This window comes from Pectinophora gossypiella, chromosome Z (assembly GCF_024362695.1).
Source record: "Pectinophora gossypiella chromosome Z, ilPecGoss1.1, whole genome shotgun sequence".
Classification (NCBI taxonomy): domain Eukaryota; kingdom Metazoa; phylum Arthropoda; class Insecta; order Lepidoptera; family Gelechiidae; genus Pectinophora; species Pectinophora gossypiella.
In genome coordinates, this window is record NC_065433.1 from 10,709,659 (window position 1) to 10,731,556 (window position 21,898).

Sequence of the window (21,898 nt, forward strand, 5' to 3'; positions counted from 1 at the left end):
AACACTTCCGTTTTCATTGTTTCTGTCCGAATTTAACACAAAAAAGAATTCATACGATGAAAAAAAATACATAAATGTATAGCTGGCAGTTTGGCCATTACAGTAATAAGCGAAAATTCTAAATTCAAAATTAGAATTTCATTTGTTTATCTTATAAACGAAATGAATCACTGTTTTGAGACAAATGTGTGTTTAGGGTTGGAGTACATTTAGCGTTTAAAAACTAAAAATTGGCGCCTATCCTTAAACTTTTTGTTTTTTATTTCAATACTCTGACTTTGGGACGTCTGAAAAAAGGTTTTTTTTCTAAAACGTATGGATACTTCGCCCACAGAAGCCGCCCAAGTTGTGGCATTGCTGGATTCTGGCCTTAGTCAGCGTGTTGTGGCTGCAAGACTGCATCTAAGCCTGTCATCTGTTCATAGAGTCTATAAACGTTATCGGGAGACTGGTTTGTTCACGCGCCGTTCAGGATCTGGCAGGAATCGGGTCACTTCTGAGCGAGATGATCGATTTATTGTAACAACTTCTTTAAAAAATCGACGCCTTAACGCTTTTCAACTGCAGCAGCGGCTTCGTGTTGTACGAAGGGTGGCTGTAAGTGACTCTACAATTAGAAGAAGGTTGAAGGATCGTGGACTGGTACCGCATAAGCCAGCAAATGGGCCGAAATTAACTGCAGACCATCGAAGAGCGCGCCTTAACTTTGCACGTGAGCACCTAAATTGGTCATACCTACAGTGGAGTAAAGTTCTCTTTTCTGATGAGTGTAAAATTATGCTGTATGGTAACGACGGAAGGAACAAGGTCTACAGAAGAGACGGAGAACGCTATGCACAATGCTGCATTGAAGAAAAGGTCAGCTATGGTGGCGGTTCGTGGACGGTTTGGGGAGGAATCAGCGCCGACGGTAAGACAGAGCTTGCTTTCGTGTCTGGGCCACGTCTGCCTGCACTAAACTGTCATCGGTACGTCGAAGAGTGTCTCGAGCCTCATGTGATGCCCTATGCACATTTTATTGGCAACGGCTTCATATTCATGCACGACAATGCTAGGGCTCACACCGCGGGCGTCGTACGAGATTATCTTAACGAAGTCGATATCTCTATTATGGAATGGCCAGCAAGAAGCCCGGACATGAATCCCATTGAACATCTGTGGGATGAATTAAAGAGACGAATTCGAGCAAGAGATCCTGCCCCAGAAACACTTAGCCAGCTGCAAGATGCAATCCAAGAGGAATGGGACAATATACCACAGCATGTGATCGTGACTCTCATCCGATCGATGAAGAACCGTATGGAAGCAGTAATTAGAGCTCGGGGAGGGAATACAAGTTATTAAATAACGTTTTTTAGCTTTTTTTTTCATTTACGTGTGTTGTTTTATCCATTTCCTTTATACTCCATACGGAATAAAAATGACTCATTTAACAAAATACGAAACCTATGAAAAATTCATTTAAATTTAGAACATTAACATTAAGATTTGATAAGCTCATATTACTCACTATTAAACGACATTTAACATTTATTCCTAAATGTACACATTTTTCTGATAATCCTGACAAAACGTAAACTTGCAAGGTGTTTCGATTTTTTTGATGAGAAGTGTATTTTTCCCTTATGTCATAGATTATGTAGTTGGTATTACTAGTAAGGTTGGGATTATTAAGAGCTTGAAGAACACTCATACAATCTGAAACTATTAGCCACTTGTTGCCATCCTGAGACTCAATATAATCTAAAGCTATTAGAATAGCCAAACATTCAGCTGTATAGCTACTGACAAATGAAGGCAGTTTATACCCATGTCCCCCCTTAGCATGGGCATCATAAATTGCAGCAGAAACAGATTTGCTATTTTTGGCACCGTCAGTATAAACCTGATGATGATCAGACCAACCATTCAAAAAAGAATATACCTCTTCCTTACATTTCAAAGATGAATTTATATCAATTTTCATTGGAAAGAATTTAGAATCAAAAGAGTTCTCATAGCAAGGCCATAAAGAACTTGAATACAAATTAAAATCTTTTTGTAAATTTATAATTTCAGGCAGAAGCTGCCCAAGGGAACCAAAATATGAGCTACTAATTCTTGAGGAAGAAGACTGCAACTTCAGAAGCAAAGGATGATTTTTAATAGAAGAAATTTTCAATAGAAACTTAAAGATGAGATATTTGAACCTGCTTAACAAAGGAGGTACATTACATTCCACCTGCATCGATATGATGGGGGTGGAGCACATTGCACCAAGAATAATTCGTAAACAACGATTCTGGATCTTTTCTAATTTTTCAACAAATTTATTTACACTAGAAAAGCAAAAAAAAGCATATTCAAAATGACTCCTTACAATAGATTTATAAAGAATCAATAAAATTTTGGGATCTGCACCCCAGTAGGTACCAGTTAAAGATTTTAATATATTACAGGATTTGGATGCACGAGTTGTTAAGCAATCGACATATTTTTCAAACTTAAAATTATGCTGAAATAAAACACCCAAAAACTTAACTGTATTATCAACAGGCAGCAATCTATTATTATAATAAAGTTTAACACTTGACGTTTTAACCATTTTTTTAGAAAAGATAACTACTTTACTTTTGTCAGTGCTGATCTCTAAACCAAGACTTTCAAAATAAGTCTGCAAGTTTAAGAGAGCAGCATTAAGTTTCCCTAGAATATCAGGCAACTCAGTACCAGAACAATACACAGCCAAGTCATCAGCAAATTGTAAATTTTGAGTTTCACTGCCTAAAACTAAATTTAATTTATGAATATACAGTATGAACAACAATGGGCTTAAAATCCCACCTTGAGATACTCCTTTGAAGGAATTTCTAGGACCAATTAACTGATTATCATGTTTAATAAAGATTTTTCGACCATGCAAGAAATTAAATATCCAATTAATTATTTTTCCAGGCAGCTGCAATGAAGACAGAACAGTTGTTAAAATATCCAAATTAACATTATTAAAAGCGCCAACAACATCGAAGAAAATACAACCCAAAATCTGATCACGAGACAGAGCATCACGGACATCCAGACAAAAGTGACTCAGGCTTTCCCGCGCCGACCGCCCTCGACGAAAGCCAAATTGATTAGCTGGTAAGATACTATTGCTTTCAATGAAGAATTCCAAACGCTGTTTAATCAGTTGTTCAGCTATTTTACCAACACAAGAACTTAGTGTTATAGGACGATATGAATCAGCATGGCTACTATCCTTTCCTGGTTTTAAAATAGGCACTATACAATCTGTCTTCCATTGTTCAGGGATTAAGCCGTTTTGCCACAGATAATTTAGTAAATTCAAGAATAATAACATACTGGATGGATTTAGTAATTTAAGCATTTTGTATGACACCCAATCCAGGCCACATGCTGTATCCTTACGAGATCTTAAGGCTGATTTTAATTCTTCAATAGAAAAGACTGTTGCCAGAAAAGAATTCGTGGAACTTAATAATATATTAAAGTGATTGTTGTCAGACAATTTTTCAGCTGTGTCAGGAGTATACTTGCGCAAAAACTGAAATACCCAGGCTTGACTAGAAAACTCACTGTGTGTTGAAAAGGTTTTATTAAATTTCCTAGTTTTAGACCAAATTAGTTTCATTGGTGTTAGCCTGGAAATAGATATACAAAAATTTTCCCATGACGATTTACGTTCCTGCTTTAATGTGCGTTTTTTAAGGGCTTGCGCTCGCTTGAAGTTAATAAAAGTATCGACACAAGGATTTAATTTAAATTCTAAATATGCTTGTTTACAATTATTTACAGTTTTAGTACATTTTTCGTTCCACCAGATTAGAGGGATTCGATTTTTAGTTCTATGTTTATTATTATGAGAAGTTGAGGGTGAATTAACTTTGGTAGTACTGCCAGACCTTGAACATACTACACATTCATTTATAGTAGAAATGATGATATTGCAGAAATTGTTATAGCTCTCAATTAAATTACAAACATCAATTTGAAATTCGGATAACAACTCATTTACACGTTTCTCATATAGCTCCCAATCTACCATTTTCAGGTTGGCGTGAGGCGGGATGTTCGCCGAAGAGTCTGTAGCAACTGAAGGAGAAGATGTAAAACAATACTTCGTCAAAGTGGGTAGATGATAGCTACCACCTAAGGGATCTGACATGACCTGCCATTCACATGACAAGGCCAGTGATGAGGAAACCAATGTTAAATCAAGGCCATTTGGCCGCCAACTAAGGGTACCTGTTGTCGTTGCACGTCCGTCATTCAAGAGAACCAAGTCATTCTCATCCATGGAGTCCAAGACGCTTCTGCCTCGTGTATCAATACTACCACACCCCCAAATGGTGTGATGTGCATTGAAATCGCCTGCTATAATCAACGGTTTTGGAATACTACGAATCAAATTGTCAAATCTACCTTTATTAAAGGTAGGGTTACAATTACCTGGACTGTAAAAACTAGCGATAGATATGTATTTTTGATCAATTTGAACCTGAACTACAACGTTTTGTAGTGAGTCATCAAAGAAAGTGTCTAATTTACGAAATACTAGACTTTTATGAATTAGAATGGCTACTCCATTGTGGTCATTGCCGCAATCATTACGGACAGTGGAGTACCCTTTAATATTAAAATTTGTACAAGATTTAAACCAAGTTTCACTAATAATAGATATATGTATTTTATTATCAAAGAGAAATTTTTCAAATTCATGTCTATTACTTAACAAACTCTGTGCGTTCCACTGCATTATATTTATTGTTTGGGCTGAGAATTTGAAGAATTTTTATTTTTATGCTGAATAGTTTCTTTTATTGTGTCTGTTATCATTTGAGAGCTAATACTTGTGTTGTTTACTTTGTTTAATGTAATAACTTTTATTATAGATTCTGTGAGCAAAGTTAATGCGTTTTTATTAGATAGAATTAAATTTATTAATTCCTGACTGTTTTCTGTTTTGCTGAGTGATGGAAAGTGTTTATTTTTATTGCTGAATAAATCTGAAAAAGGTGTCGGCATAACTTTATTTTTATTTTCAATTATTTTTTGTTTCTTTACAGGACATTGCCCCGAAATAGACAAGTGATTTCCCTGACAGTGGACACAGATAGCTTTGTCTGATGAAGAGGTGCACGATTTAAAATTGTGCTGGTCACCACAAATTGAACATCTTTCAGAGTTTTTACAGAATTTTCCCAAATGACCATATCTTAAACATCTGAAACACTGTTTTACCGGGGGGATGTAGGGTAAAACAGGGAACCTCCACATTTTAATAAAAACATAGTCTGGCAAAGAAGTCGACGCTGAAAATGTAATTGCGACCGATTGGGTGGGTTGTAGTTGGAACGACTCTCCAACTTTCTCCCTTCTCATAATTCGTCGTACACAGATTACTTTTTTACAATTTGTACCTAGACCCAGTTCGTTAAATATTTTTTTGTTTGTCATACTGGTAGGCACTGAGTTGATAACGCCAGTCATTTCAGTGGTACCAGCAGGTATCGTCGCTTTTAAATTTTGGTCTCTCAAGAATGTAGAGTTATCCAAAAAAGCATTTGCTAAATTTGGGCGATCAAAGACTACGCCAATTTTAAATTTATTTATTTTTTTGAGATATTTAATGCCTTTGACTACTCTGGTGAAACAAGTGCTTAAATTCATCATATCTCGTGTCCCAATCGGTTGTTCAGTGCTACTTTCGATAAATACAACAAATTCATAACCTGCTGCGCTATCTTCTGGATACCGGCGACTATAATCAGTCACTCGGTATGGAGCATATTTGTCTTCTTCAATCTCCGTGTCCATGATCCTTGGCGGGTCGGTAACGTCCGAGTCAGAAGACTCGGGCTCAACAACCTCACCTGGTTCATCCCGAGACTGGGGCTGCTGCTTGCCTCCTTTTGTTGCCGAATACTTCCGCTTTGCCGGCTGGCCAGGCATCTTGCCCGCCGCGCGGGTCCTTAGCGGACCGCCTCTGCTACGGTTTTTTATAAAAACTTACCAAACGATAAATATTTACATTCAGATATGAAATAACTATTTATACAATAACTTAAACTAAATAATTATGTACAAATTATGCAAATATCTACAAAATTTGGAAATAAAATTGAAATTAAAATCGAGAGCTTAAAAAATCCCGCCTAACTTGTTCGAAGGTTCCCGCCCTTTTTTCAAACAATTTTTTTTTTTTTTTTTTTTTTTTTTTGGCATGACGCGGTTTGCGTATTTGCCACCGACAAAACGAGGAAACATTTCATAAAAATAAAAGGAATTTAGTGAAACAGGAATTTAGGAAGAAGGATCAGAGGATGGGGATATATATTATAAGATAGGATTATAATTTTATATCATTAATACAGATAAATATGGATAAGAATTTATATATATCAAAGTTATTATATGAAAGAAGGATAGGGATACTAGTAGGTAAAGGGATATTTATAGAAAGTAAATTACGATATAAAAAATTAGTGTTATTTATAGGACAAGCAAGAAATATGTGGTTAACATCGGCAACGTCCAGCCCGCAGTCACATATAGCACAGTCTATTATACCAAATTTAGCGAGTTGAGCTGGGCTACAAGTGTGTCCTAACCGCATACGGATAAGACAACTTGTAGCCCTTTTACTAAATTTAAATCGGAAAAACCACGGTTTAGAAAGTAAGCTAGGTTGGATTAAAGCATAAAATTTGCCTTTGCTTTGACTACTTTTCTCCCATTCGTCTTTCCAGGCATCGTGGAGAAACGAAGCAGGAAGTGCCATTAAGTCATGGGAATAATTTTTGTAGGGCACCATGTCACCACACTCTATTGCATCCTTAGCCAGATGATCAGCTTTATCATTCCCACCAATGCCACAGTGACTGGGAACCCAAGCAAACACCACTGAAAAACCTAATAAATGGCACCTGTGAAGAAGCTTTCTGATTTCTATAATGATGGGATAAACTATTTTTGATTTAAAAGGAAATTTAGCCAAAGCCTGAAGAGCACTTAGTGAATCAGAGAAAATAATCGTTTCTTTAAGTTTGACAGTCAAAATATAATCAACGGCTTTAAACAGACCAAAACATTCTCCTGTAAATACTGAAGTTTCGGCAGGAAGTTTAATCTTTTGGACTATGTTAAATTGTTGATGGAAAACGCCAACACCAACACAGCCACTTTGACACTGTTTCGAGGCATCAGTAAAAATGTGGTGAAAATGAGACCAATCGCGTTCCTTGACAAAATTGAAAGAATGTTTCGCCTCTGGTTCATTCTTACTTATTCCAATATTGAGATGAATGGAAGGGGTTAATATTAGGGAAACGAAGCTGCTACAAAATAGAGGGTAAACTACAGTTTGATGAGTAGGAGCTTTAAGGTAAATAAACTTTTGATAACTTTTGACTAAACAAGGGATCGATTTATGTGCCCAATATGTTGTCGAGTTGACATCGTCAAACAGTTGTTCTAACTTAGACCGTAGAGGATGATTTACCAACTGAAAGGCTCTGAAAATAAATTTATCCGATTGATACTGTCGGCGTAAGAATAAAGGAGCATCATTACATTCAATTTGAAGACAATTAATGGGGCTAGATTTCATAGCTCCACAGATTATCCGTAACGCTTTAGACTGAATGACATCCAGCTTTTCGAATGCAGTGCTATTACCAGGAGCCAGTACAAAAGAGCCATAATCTATTACACTTCTAATGATAGCATTATACAAGAGCTTAAGAGTAAATGGATGGGCACCCCACCATACACCTGACAAACATCTTAAAATATTTAGATTACGTTCACATTTACCTACTATGAAATCACAGTGGGCCTTCCCTGTTAAGTGGGTATCCAAAACAACACCTAAAAACTTAACTTCATTCCTAACCGGGATAGAATAGCCATCATAGTAGACAAAGAAAGGAGGAGGAGCTCTCTTTCTGGTAAATACCATAACGGAACTCTTAGATGGGGCAATCTCAAGGCCATTTGAATCAAGCCATGTTTTAAGTCCAGAGAGAGCAGAGGATAAAGAAGAACACGCAACAGGTATATCACGATCTGTGCAATAAAGCAACAAATCGTCAGCGAATTGAAGGATACTTACCCTGTCCCCGATTGAGGATTCTAAATCGTGGGTGAAAATGTTATACAATAAAGGACTCAATACAGATCCCTGTGGTAATCCCTTCCATACTAGTCTTGTGGCTGAGTTAGAGTTATCAAGAGGCAAATTAATACACCTTTCAGATAATATATTATAAATAAAATTGGACAGAATATTTGGGACATTCAAAGTCCTAAGTTTAGACAAAAGAATTGATAAGTCAACACTATCATAAGCAGACTTAACATCTAAGAAAGCCGCTATGACGGAATGGTTAAGCGTAAAAGCTAATCTAATGTCAGTCACAAATATAGCAATGTTGTCAATCGTGCTTCTACCCCTTCTAAAACCAAACTGACTGCTACCCAACAACTTCCCATTTTCAATGTACCATTCAAGGCGTATCTTAACCAGATGCTCTGCAATCTTCATCAGAACTGAAGATAAAGCAATGGGGCGGTAATTGGTAGCCTCAGAAGGATCTTTATTTGGTTTGAGAATGGGGATTATTGTTTGGATCTTCCAAGCAGATGGGATATTACCAGTGATTAGAATTGAATTGATGAGTTCAAGAAAGTATGAAAGGGCCTTATCATTTAAATGACTCAAGAAGGAATACGGGATCCCATCGCAGCCCGGGGCAGAATCTTTTACCTGTGACAGAACACCCTTGAGCTCTTCAAGAGAAAAAAGACTGCCGATACCAAAAGTAGTCGGAGATATAGCCGGTAATATAATGTTCTGAGGCACAAAAGGAGGCGCCAGCCGATCCAAGAAAGGATCAACCAAAGAAGAAGGAAGGAAACCTGAATTAGTATCTCTGAAAGCAGATCTAAATCTTCTGATATTCTGCCACACTAGGGATGGCCGAGTATCAGGAGACAGAGCCAAGCAGAAATCCTTCCAACTTTCATACTTCTTTTTCTTAAATAACTTTCTAGTTTCTTTCATAATTATAGATAATGAATTAAAATTTTCATCTGTAGACAATTCACGGTATATTATTTCTGCTTCCTTTCTCCTTCTGATAGCTTCTGTGCAATCACTATCCCACCACGGAGGGGATGGAATGTAACCAGAGGGTCTGCTTTTTATTGGGAAAATTTCATCGGCGACTTCAATAAATGCTTTGGCAAATGCTTCAGCACATTGTGTTTCAGAGTCCTGATCAATTTTGGGAAGAGAGCAAATTCTACTTTCGAATATAGAACTAAAAGTAACCCAATCCGCGTTACTGAGATTATGTTTTAGAAAGGAAGAACGCTTAATACTAGGGGTCAACCGGAATGGAAATGTAAGAGATATGGGATAATGATCACTACCGTAAGTAGATGATAAGGGGCTCCAGCTAATTGTAGGGGCTAGAGACGGAGAGCAGATAGTAAGATCCGGAGCACTAAAACCTTGGGCAGGAGAAGTTCGACGGGTTTGAGAGCCATTATTTAATATACATAAATTGTGAGAATCTATAAGATCCAAAATATGGGGACCATAAGCATTTGGTGCAGTACTTCCCCAAGAGGGATGTTGGGCATTAAAGTCGCCTAATAAAACGAACGGCTTAGGTAAAATAGATATGATAGAATCTAGTTCACGAAAGACTGCGGAACAAGGTTTAGGTATATATATAGATACAAAACAAATATTATTTACAATAGCTGCAATCATAAACAAATTGGTACTATGAGAAGGAAGAATAAAATGAGAAAAATTAAGAGGATGACGAACAAGTAGAGCTACGCCGTCATGACCATCAGATCTATCTTCTCTGAGGCAAGCGTAACCTGAAATCTTAAATGTATATTCAGGTTTCAGCCAGGTTTCCTGTAAACCTATTATAAAAGGTTTATATTTATTTACAAGATGAACAAGTTCATTTTTTCTAGCATTAATGCTTAGACAATTCCACTGCAGTGCAATGGCCAACTGGTCCATTAACGGATGGTGTTTTAGAAAAAGTGTCAAGTAAAGACGCAGCGTTGGACGGTACATTATTGTTATTGACATTACATTGGGACAATAATTTAATAAGAGCCATAATTAAATCTGTGATTGACATTTCAGATGTATTATTATTTTGGATGATGGCACATCCATTGGAGGGTGCAGGCATATTCCTATCAGCAACCAAGGCAGCGTGAGCTACCTTGTCGTAGCCAACTCCGAGTTTAGGTAAAGATTTTCTTTCGGTAAAAACAGTTTTCTTGTACGAGAAATGATTATTGCTGCTGCTGGTATTGGAAGGTTGACTGTCATTTTCTATGGTACTACGAGAAGCCGAAGCCATAGGTGGCACGCTCGGAGATGACAATAAAGCATCCGCATACGATAACCGAGATATAGGCGGGTGAAGCTTAGCTGCTTCCAGATACGACAGGCAGTTCTTAGCCATAGATTCTTTTATGGACCTTTGTCTTTCAAATTCTAAACATTTTTTGCTATTTGCAAAGTGAGGACCTTTACATAAGCAACAATAAGCTTGTTCTTCTGACACTGCACAACTTGCTCCTGAATGTCCTTGACCGCATTTGTAACACCTTGGCCCAGAATGTGCACGACAGTTATCTTTGACATGACCAAAGCGGCAACAATTAAAACATTGTATTGTCGGGAAAATGTACAACTCTACAGGTAAAGAAGTATAACACATAAAAATGCGCTTGGGCAAAATTTGTCCGTCAAAAGTTACCACCACTGACTCAGTAGCTTTGAATTCAGCTTTACCTTCAGTAATTATTTTGCGTCGTATTCTTCTAATTTTTAATATTGGGCCGCAACCAATCGGAACATTAATGTTTGCCTGGACTTCATCATCTGACCACTCTGATGGCACACCACGTACAATACCAACCCGTGTAACGGAAAAGGAAGGAATGAAAACTTTGTAGTTTTGCTCTACTAAAGCTGGATTATTCAGAAATTGGTTGGCATCCATGTATTTTGAAAACGACAAAGAGAGCCGATTTCGGCCAATGCGTTTCAGGCTACCATTTATGATACTTGGCACAGAATGATTCTTAAGGAATTTGCCAAAAGTAACTGGATGCAGTGAAACACTGTCCTTGGGATCAGTTTGCTGTTTTTGAATGTGAACAATATAAGGAGCTGCATCGGATTGTACAAATTCTCCTCTTGAAATGGGATTTGTTAAAGACTTTTCAGGGTTGCTTAGGGATGGTTCCGGTTGTTGACTAGGAGATTGAGTGGTGGTGACGACAGGCCTGCTATGAGGAATTGTATGAGGAGCTATAAATTCAGTCGACTCTAAAGTAGTAGAACATTGGCACTCATCATCTCTATTAATCATGGTATTTCCGTGTTTGCGTTTATGTTTGCGACTTCGCTTATTGCAGTGACTACATACTGAAGTACGAGCAAGACGTTTACGAGATTTACACGTACTGCGGTCAACGGTCATGGAGCCATCAGTATCCATGCCCGTATCCACGCTAGACTCGTCATTTTGGGATATAGTTACAGTGTGGCTTACATAAGGTGGGTGACCAGACCCGCCCGGGTCTGGATCCCCCACGGGATCCATAAGAAAAATACAGTAAAAGACTTACCAAGAGTCCAGTATATATATGACACAGAAACTAAAGAAATAATAAAATATATACAAAAATAACAATTTATAGAACACTATACACAATATTTATTGATCCTACTGATCCAAACCTTACAGAAATCTACTAAAATTAGAAAATTAACACAAAAAGCCACAAAACACGACCGCCAAATTCGATGTTTCCCGCGCTTTTCAAACAATTTTTAAATAGTTGACATTTTGTTAAATGTTGCTATTTTAATTTGTTTCCTATAAATATTTTTTTCCAAAAGGTAACAAAATTCTACCTACTCGATTTGGCTCGATCAGATAAGAATAAAGACCTTTCGTTTTCTCGATTCATCATACGTCCAGCCGCTCAGCTAGCTCAAAAGAATAATAATAATTTTGAGTGCTTTCCAGAGCACTACGTATATTAGAAGCTATATTATGGAACATCATTTTCCGTATGGACCAAATTGAAAAACAATACATATGGACATCACTAGAAATAAATAACAAAAAAAGGAATATCACATCACTAGCTAAAGCAGATGTCGCTCGGTAGCTATGTATGTATTGGCGCTATTTTACGTCTAAAATAATTATAATTTGTTTGTAGTTTCTTGATTTTTAAAGAAGTGGAAGGTCTAAGTGCATCAATTGATGTTATACTAGTATTTAACGAAGCCGTTAATACATCAGGTTTTAGCAAAGGTAAATTAACCTTTGATCTGTGTGTGATAAGGATCCTGACTACCCCTCTCGTATGTGTGTGATTAGGATCCTGACCCATAGGACTGATACCTATTTTTACGTAATTATCCACTCTAATTCTATCGCAAAAGGTATAATGTTGTGTTTTGAACAAAATTGAATAAATGATCTATCATAGACAATCATCATTCGGATGAAATGTTCAATAGTTCCGCTAGAAAAATCGGTTGAAATTCCGTCTCGACCAGTGATACTTCAACTACCAAAAGTGAATACTAAAAGTGAAAAATAAGCTGAAAATTGTTAAAAAAGGTAAGTAAATGTTCAATTTTATTATTTTATATGTATTGTAGTGTCAATTTTTATAAATTATAAGTTCTCAAAGTGATTCACTTACGAATTATATTAGTTCAAAAGTAACCTACAGATCTCAAATAACTTTTCGTGTTTTTCTTTGAGTTATTCTAAACTTACGCCTTGTTTATATACCTCATATTTTATATTATTTTGAAGGAAATTTTATGGAGATTCTGAATATCAAATTGCTTTGTATGAATAATTCATAAATATTTACCAAAACGTAAATTATTGAAACCATTACTAAAAAGTGCACACACACACACGCAAGTAAAAATGGCCGACACTGTGTACGTACACATGTTTCAAATTTACTATGGCAAAACCGTTATTTCTGAAATACAACTTACAGGATGATCTTTTACTAACTTATTGTTTTTTTTTAGATAAAATGGATTTAACAAATCCTTCAGCTACGTCAACTTCACGGCCTCTTATCTTTCCAGGCGACGCCACAAGGATCACTGCACCCTTATTAGTGATAATACGGCTCTTATAAGAATAATATTTTGGTCATATAAACCATAATAAGAACAGTTGTTTTTGATTGTATATAAATAAATGATTTAACATGTAGATATCTATCTCTCAATCTAACTAAAGTGATATCTAAATAATAAAAAAAATACCTATTAGACATATTTCATTTTCACACCTTACCTGAACAAAAATAAAACATCCTATGTATGTGTCAGGATCCTAATCATACACAGAGTACCGTTCAACAAACGAGTCAGGATCCGTATCATACACAGACGACTGTTCAACAACCGAGTCAGGATCCGTATCATACACAGACGACTGTTCAAGAACCGAGTCAGGATCCTTATCGTACACAGACGACTGAGAGACGAAATACACTCACACAAGCGCAGATATTACTGACCGATTTTTTTGCCATTCCAAAATTTTTTGTCATATTGTTTTCATAAAATTGATCAATATAAAGCGATAAAAGTATGTAGTGTGATATGTCTTTACAAAGCTCTATTTTTCTAGTTTATGGTCATATCCTTTGATTTTGACTATGACTTTTGGCACAAACAATAATTGACTGCATAATATTGGTGCAAGTGAATTTTTGATCAAACTTCGTATTCAAGCAGCTCGTATTTTATTTACAAATAATTTCGAGGCTTGTGTTATTGTTCATAAACAAGGAAATATATCTAGCTTTAGTAATCAATCGCTTTATTATAACGTTCCATGCACAAAAAGTGAAATTTACATCATAAACTGAATGCTGGCGAAACTCGTAAAAATTTTGGAATGGCTTCCACAGACAGGGGGGTAATTTTTTGACAGCGCTGCCACAGACTAAAGGTTAAATCCACTCTTATTGGCGACGACTTTCACCTTTCTTTTTTTTTATTTATCACTAATGTCGATTTACGCATAATAATTTGCTGATACATAATATTTTAAACTAAAATTTGTTGAATAATCTTTCAATTGATTGAAACACTTTATAGAATTATATTATTGTATTGATCTATCATGTATAACTTGGATATGCGTTTTGATTAACAAGTGCACCTTATTATGACTTTAACGCCAGTGTTACGTTTCTGTGCATTGTTTGCGTTAATTAGCATTCTGCAATAAATTAACGGGTAAATGTTTACGTCTGCGAAACTAGCACCTTGCTCTTTAGCTCATATTACAATTATCATATTCCATACCAGGCTAGATCATAAGTTACTGGACACAGGCCTGCCCTCACCAACTTGACAGCAACAGGCTGGAAATTATTCCATCATAACATCATTTATTAGGTGATTGAATTTGATTTTATGGATATAAATGGGGAAAAAATCCAGGCAGTGCATTTATCAAATAAAGATCTTTCATTTCCAGTAGTTGGCATTGTAAGTACTATAAGTTAAATAATTTAAAATATCAATTGGAGTCAGAATGTCTGATTTGTTTTCTTTACAGATATTGCAAAGAGTTCCTTTATGTAAACACTACAGGACAAATTTAGGGTTTAGCCCTAACACAATTGCATTAAGGAATTGAATGGCTATGTATTATTACGCAAGTAAACTGAACGAGGCTTCATGTAGTGGCTGCAACATAAAAGTGCCGCCGGCACCAACAGAACCTGCACCGGCCCCACCGCCCCCGACCGATCATGCCCCTCTTCCTCCTAACCCAGCTCTCCTCCACGGCACTGGACTCTCCTACTATGATGTATGTTGGATTATTTTTCTCAATTAATGCTCATCTTTGTTATCATTTTCACATATTAATTTTGTGTATAATTATACTTAATCTTGTTTCTATTTTGTGTTTATTATTATATAACTATTTTCAGAATGATGACTACTATTCTATGGTCAGAGGCAACAAGTTCATATCTGAAACCACTTGTAAACACATTGTGATGAATGGTGGAATAAATTTTATTGCTGCACAGAAAGGAGACAATCCACAGGTACACTTCAGTTTAATGTGATGATTGTGTTTGTAAATTGTTTGTGTGTTTAATTGATTATTGTTTGTACAGTAGCAATAATTTCTACATATATTTTCATATTTTTTATTATAGTTGGCAGGTGTCCTATCACCGGGAGTAAAGGCACTTACAGCATTGCCTTATGTTAATTGTCCACCAGAGAAGCTTGATGTGGAATATAAAGATGGACAAATAGTCAGTGCCACTTTGGATGCTCTCGTAGATATGCTTCGACCTGGAGCAAGCAAATCTTTTACATTCACCTTCCTTCTATGTTCACGTCTTTTTGTTAAGCCACATGAATTGCTAAACAAATTGTGTAAACGATATTTCAAAAATTATGATAAGATTGTAAGTATAAAAAAATATATGATGATATTTATTAGTAATGGCTTGTAACCTTTATAATTAATGTAAAGTATGTATCTGAAGTTTGGGTATAAAAAAATTGCTCTAGATTATTATGTTTTATATTATAGGGAAAAACGGAAGTAAAAGATTTGGTTGAAAAGGAGTTGACAGACATGGTTGCCCTAGTCAGGGTGTTAAATCAATGGACTAGTATGTTTCCCTATGATTTTCGTGATGACAGAGTTATGGCACTGGTGCGGAGTATAACTCAAAGGTAAATAAGTTTGAAAAAAAAATTGTTATAAAGTAGAAATAGGTATAAATTCATGCATTAATATTACATTTACATAATTGAATGAATGTCATTCAAAAATATCTATTAAACGGAATTATTTGCTTGTAGATGTGCAGCTGAACACATGGCGTCGGTCAGAACAGAAGTATCAACGATGTTAGAAAAACTTCTAGATAAATTGACAGCTTTGGAGCAGTATGAAGAAACTCTAGTGGAAATACCGCAAGTGGCATCGGTTGATCAATTACCACAAGTAATAATTTTGAAGTTGTACACTTTCAATAAACATACAAAGTTGTAATATTATAATATGTATTGCTAACAATAATATTGTTTTAGGGAGATATTTTAACACTGGGATTGACACCTGCAGAATTAGCAAATCAGTTGACGATTGTGGAGCTCCACAAGTTATCATTTGTAGGCCCTGAAGAGTTTGTTCAGACATTCGCTCCAGTGCAACCTGCGCCACAAGCCCCAACTAATGGAAAAAACACAATTAATCTACATCATAATGAGGGCAAAAGCACAAGGAACTTGGAAGCTTATGCAGACTGGTTTAACAGGCTGAGCTACTTGGTGGCCACAGATATACTAAAAGTGAGTAAAATATGACTGAAAGGCGTTGCTTATTTGGTCTGCTCTGCTTTGTGTCTGTCACATGATATTTTTATTGCGACTGTTTTGTGTTTGTAATAAAGTGTTCTCTTGTGTTATACAGCTGTTGCCCTTAAGAAATTATTATATTGACTTATATGCATAACATTATTGAAAATTTGCAGGCTACAAAGAGCAAATACAGAGCGCGCGTAATAGAACAGTGGGTAATGACAGCGAGAGAGTGCTTCAATCTTGGGAATTTTAACTCCCTTATGGCTATCATCAGTGCATTGAACATGTCTCCAATATCAAGACTTAAGAAAACGGTAAAAATCATTCATTCATTTAATTGAGTTTACATTTTATATTTGTTGGGAACATGATTAAAGTAATATAATATTATATTCAGTGGAGCCGCACATCAGCAGTGTGTGGTCAGCAACTAAGGCAGCTGGAACTATGTGTGGAGCCCAGCGGAAATCACGCGAGGTAAGTTACGGTATGGTAGGATGGTCCTGATTTTTTGTGCTTATTTTATTTTGATTAAAAGTATAATATGTTCGTACTGAGTTATGAAGCCTCAAGCTACGCCTTCAAAGAAACGAACATTCTAGGATTCTTGGTACTGGCGGCTTGATCGCTTTGCTTGAAACGAGAAACCAGGTGACTTGAGGTTGTAGGCGCTCTGTGACTTTGACCTGTCAGTGTGGACGTAAGAAGTAGCCTAAAGCATTCAATTTGTGTGCAGGTATCGTGCAGCCCTGGCAGCCGCGCCTACTGAAACGGCTGTGCCGCTGTTGTCCGTCACTTGCAGGGATCTCCACTTTGCCAATCAAGGTTCTCCATCCAAGTGAGTACATACATACTTACGGTTCAAGGCCTGCTATTGCAGCTTGTGGAATGGTTCACCGCAAAGCCTCTCTTCTTTGCTGCACTCTTCTCTTTCCTGGGCTATCGTTTTTTAAGCTGCCAAGTGCGCCTCCAGTTCATCACGCTATCGGTTTCGCGGACCGCCAAGACGTCTGTTGACATTCGGAACCCAATCTATGGTCTTTCTTGGCCTTAGCACTTGAAGAAGCACCCAAGATGATTTTAAACTACACTTGATTTTTCACTTGATTTTTGTGGAATTCCGTGGTTTCTGCCTACCCCAACGGGAGATAGACCTAACTGTGTTTGTATGTATGTGTATCATAGGGAGAGAGGAGAGCCCTTAGTACTAAATTATACGAGTCCACATTTCGCCTGTTAACTAACGTCGGCGTGTAAAGCGGCCACACCAATGCATTTCTGGCAGGATCGCTACATAGATTTACCCGCCGTTCATTGCATAGTAACACAAACGCTAATAGTAGTTACGCGATATCAAAGACACAATGAATGTGGAAAGTTTCCTCATATAATATGATTGTTTTGTGCATATTACTGTCCCGGCTATGCTCCTGCGGCCTTTTTTTAAGTGTTTTAAACATTAAATAACTGCGTATATGCCGTGACAGGTTGCCGGGGAACCGCGTGAATTTCGAGAAGTGCACGCTGCTGGCGCGGCACGTGAACAGCCAGCTGGCGGCGCGGCGGCTGACGGGTGATGAGCCGCCGCCCCAGCCGCCCGCGCCGTTGCCCGCGCGCCGCTTGTTCGCCGACCGACCCGCGCTACGCGAAAACGGTAATTATAACATCCACTCCAAAACTATCCCGTAGCTTTTGAATAGTTATTATAATTATAACATTACTGCGTAAATTGCAATACATTTCAGATTTTCTAAAATGTAACGTAATGCTCACGAAATTAGTGAGAAATTAACTTCTATGTATGGTAGATAAAGAAAGTTAGAGATATTAATGTACTGGATGTTGGTAATATAAAAGTTAGTTATTACGTTCATTCCACATTCTACTAATTCTAGCATGTATAACCCTTTCACGGACAGAGACCATGGATCATTGATGGTTCATAATAGGTAGTATAAGAGTATGACAACTTTGAATCGAAACGTCATTAGACGTTCTGTCCTTGAAAGTGTTAATGATGGTAGACAGGTGGTGTAAGCCTTAAATCAATAATATGTCAATATTCCGCTTATATATTGGCTTGTGTGTAAAAGTACAATATTTATATGCTATTTACTAACATATGAAGCCGGCGTAACAAATCTTACAGCGGTATTATTGGCGTCATGAGATGCGCAGTGTGGAACGTTCTAGGTATTGAATTACAAATTTTCATATAACATGTGGCCTTTTCGTAAACAGACATTCAATTTGGATAGTTAGTTTCAATTTGTGTGTGTGCGTGTGTGTGTGTTGTGTCGTTTTTTTATTGGAATCTGTTTATTTCAGCGTTGGAGCTGATATCATTCGAGCGAGAGCCTCCCGTGGACCATTTGGAGAAAGAACGCTTGAAACGTCTTCGTGGGGCTACTTAAATGTAATGTAAACTCCCAGTAATTTACCCAGCTACTTTACTAACACAGGTAATAAGACACATACTTTCCCCTTGAAATAATATTTTTTGAAGACAGTTCTCAAAGACGAAACTCAAGACGGGTATAGTCATGAGTAATATCATGTACCCACTTTAGAACCCGCGCTATCAAATTTGACATTTAATGACACATGGTATCAAAGTGTATACATATTAGTACTCGTGACCGTACAGGATGTACAAATTTGTAACAACCTGTAAGTATTTGACAGATATCTAGTAGGACAGGGCCATAATATACACCTTTACGTATGCATTACTACCGGTTCTACTTACCGGTGATATTCGAAAATGCATTTTCCGCAAAAGTTCATCTAGGTAAGCATCTTAAGTTCAAAGTTAAATTAAATGTGATCTTCAGATGCATAAAAGTTTGTTCCCTGGCTTGTTTCTTCTTAAAATTACGCGCATATTATAAAATATGGGACGTAAAAATACGGAATTAAACCTTTTTTTCAATTGACTTCAAATAAGGAGGACAATTTGGTTGAATTTTTTTTTGAACAACGCAGCGTATACTTGTAATGTTTGTACTTAATATATCAGTCAAAAAATATTTCTAAGTGTCGTTTATATTGACCAATGCGCGGAGTATTTAGTGTGCGTTTAACGCGACTAACTCCTAAAATTTTGCGTTTGCGTTCACATTTCTTCGCTGTGCCACTAAAAAAAACCATTGTTGTGGACGTACCTTAAAATTTTTTTATGGTTATGTATGATGAAGCGATCCAAAATCAAGTTCCTTGTGAATGAACAGTATTTTTATTAATTTTAAAAACTACTTTGAATATATACCGTTGGAATATTTGTTGTTTGTAATCCAATGCTGATCTCATTAATTTTGAATTATATATCTATATATCTTCTACCTAATTTATGTCGTAATGTACATTTAAATGTGTGTGTGAGAAGTATGTTTATTTATTTTTTGGATAAGTTTTTAACTCAGTGTGTATCTGATAAAGCGGTGTGTGTTATTTGAGTAATAAAAAATAAGGAAATGAGATTATTGTGCACGTACACGTTATACTAACGTAAATCATATTCTGAGGAGAAATCAGTTGTTTGATAGTTCAAAAATTCTATAACACTTACTTATAATTAAAATCCCAGAGTCGTGTTTGTAATACCTGAATTAAATGTTTAAAATAGTTTATAATCAGTGTAAATGGTTACTACTGTGGCTCAAAACGCATTTGCGAACATTTGTCTGAAATTACTTTGCGAATGTTGTAGTTGGAAAAAAATATTTTTAATATACAATTGGTAGGTAAGTATATAATATTCATATCGGTGTGGTAAATAAATAATATACTTATATGGGTACAGTCTTCGATTTCATAGTATGGTTCAATAAGTATTTAAATCGTCCCTGAAGAATATTATTTATAATATTAATACTTAATATTTCACTTTACATGTTGTAAGCACTTACAAAGACGATGAATCCCACCAAAATATTATCTTAGGCAGTAAAATACCTTTTCCAACTTGTCACTATTTTTAAGCTTCAACTAATTGTACTTAGAGGAACATTTACTTACAGGCTTCTCATAATTATACCTACTGTGTTCAATCATTTTGCATTGAGATCAAAACTGATTGTGTTTTGTCAATCTAGGAAATACGTACAAACTTTGGTTGCCATGTTAGTTATACTTTCGGCTTCTACGGCTATGTTATTTAACGGTACTCGTTAGTACCAAAATCATAGACTTAACTAGGATTAAGATATATTTTTAATATTTATTTTATAGGAGTTCAGAAACTTCAGAGTCCCAAATACCACTGTACTTGGTGGAGTACTTTCCTGTCTCATATGACATACTTATTTCAAAAAGAAATATAAACAAAATTGTTAAGTATGAATAATAATACTTGAATAGTCACGATACAGTATCAGATTCAGTAGTCCATCTTTAATTATTTTTTGAGAAGGTTTTATTCAAAAAGGAATATTATATACATAATAGTAAGAAGTTTAATTTGGAAAACAAGTGCACGTACCGCCGGGGTCATGACGTCATCATATTTAGTTACTAGAAACCCTGTTACCTTGTAATGAATACATTCCACAACGTCTGACTGAAATTATTTTTAATTGTGATGGTTTAGCGTGAATCTCAGTTTTGTAAGCATAACTGTGAACAGTATTGGTTATTGCTTTAATATAATTAATTACGAAACCTAATAGTAAATTAAATCAAAAATAAGTATAATTAATGTAAAGAAATATTATTTATTTTTCGGAAAAGTTGGATTATAATTATAGGTAACTAAAATGTTAACGCGATTTTATCTACGGCATCATTTTGTCCTGTGATATTTATACCTGCATACAAGATTAATTTGTGTAACTTGTATTCACCATAGTAGTGTTCCAGATAGTTCGGATGTAATACAAATATATTTCGAAAAGATTAAAAATGATAAATATACTAGTTTAAGAGTTTACCTTAATTACTTAATGTAAAATCACTTATAATAAATATAAAATTATCTAAATGCTGCGAACAAGTATTTATTACTGAGTCATCGGAGATTAATTTCTGTACTAAAATAATATAATTGTCGTTAATAGTGACTAAATTTATTCTAAATTATAAAATAAGATATTTTTCTTCTAAATAATAAATATTTTATTTAATATTGAATGTCATGAATTTTTAACTTCAATTTTAAGCTCCGGAACACAATTTCTTATTTATATTAATTAGTAAATACTTACTTACTAAACCAATTGTTTAACAACAGTAAAACTATCCTTGCATGTTGCTGTTCATTCTTGATGTCAAAATATATAAATTAATATTTGTGCTGCTATAAACTTATTGTAATTGATTATGTCAATAAAATGTATCAATGAATATCAACAAATAAATGTTTTTTTTTTATACCAGCATTTAGATGTAAGTTTAGATTTGTAAAATGAAAGAAGGCGTTATCGACTCACTCAATGTATTTATCATTTTACC

The 21,898-nt window shown here is 35.8% G+C and overlaps 1 protein-coding gene across 1 annotated transcript; it reads left to right on the forward strand.

Moving 5' to 3' along the window:
- Window positions 1–12,215: 12,215 nt before the first annotated feature.
- On the forward strand, window positions 12,216–21,791 carry LOC126380036 (ras-GEF domain-containing family member 1B-like). Its single transcript, XM_050029137.1, has 12 exons — window positions 12,216–12,377; window positions 14,673–14,927; window positions 15,052–15,171; window positions 15,286–15,543; window positions 15,672–15,817; window positions 15,947–16,091; window positions 16,178–16,438; window positions 16,621–16,764; window positions 16,848–16,927; window positions 17,187–17,288; window positions 17,938–18,104; window positions 18,779–21,791. The coding sequence occupies exons 2-12, from the start codon at window positions 14,754–14,756 to the stop codon at window positions 18,862–18,864; spliced, it is 1,683 nt and encodes a 560-aa protein (XP_049885094.1). The 5' UTR covers window positions 12,216–12,377; window positions 14,673–14,753; the 3' UTR covers window positions 18,865–21,791.
- The last annotated feature ends 107 nt before the right edge of the window (window positions 21,792–21,898 follow it).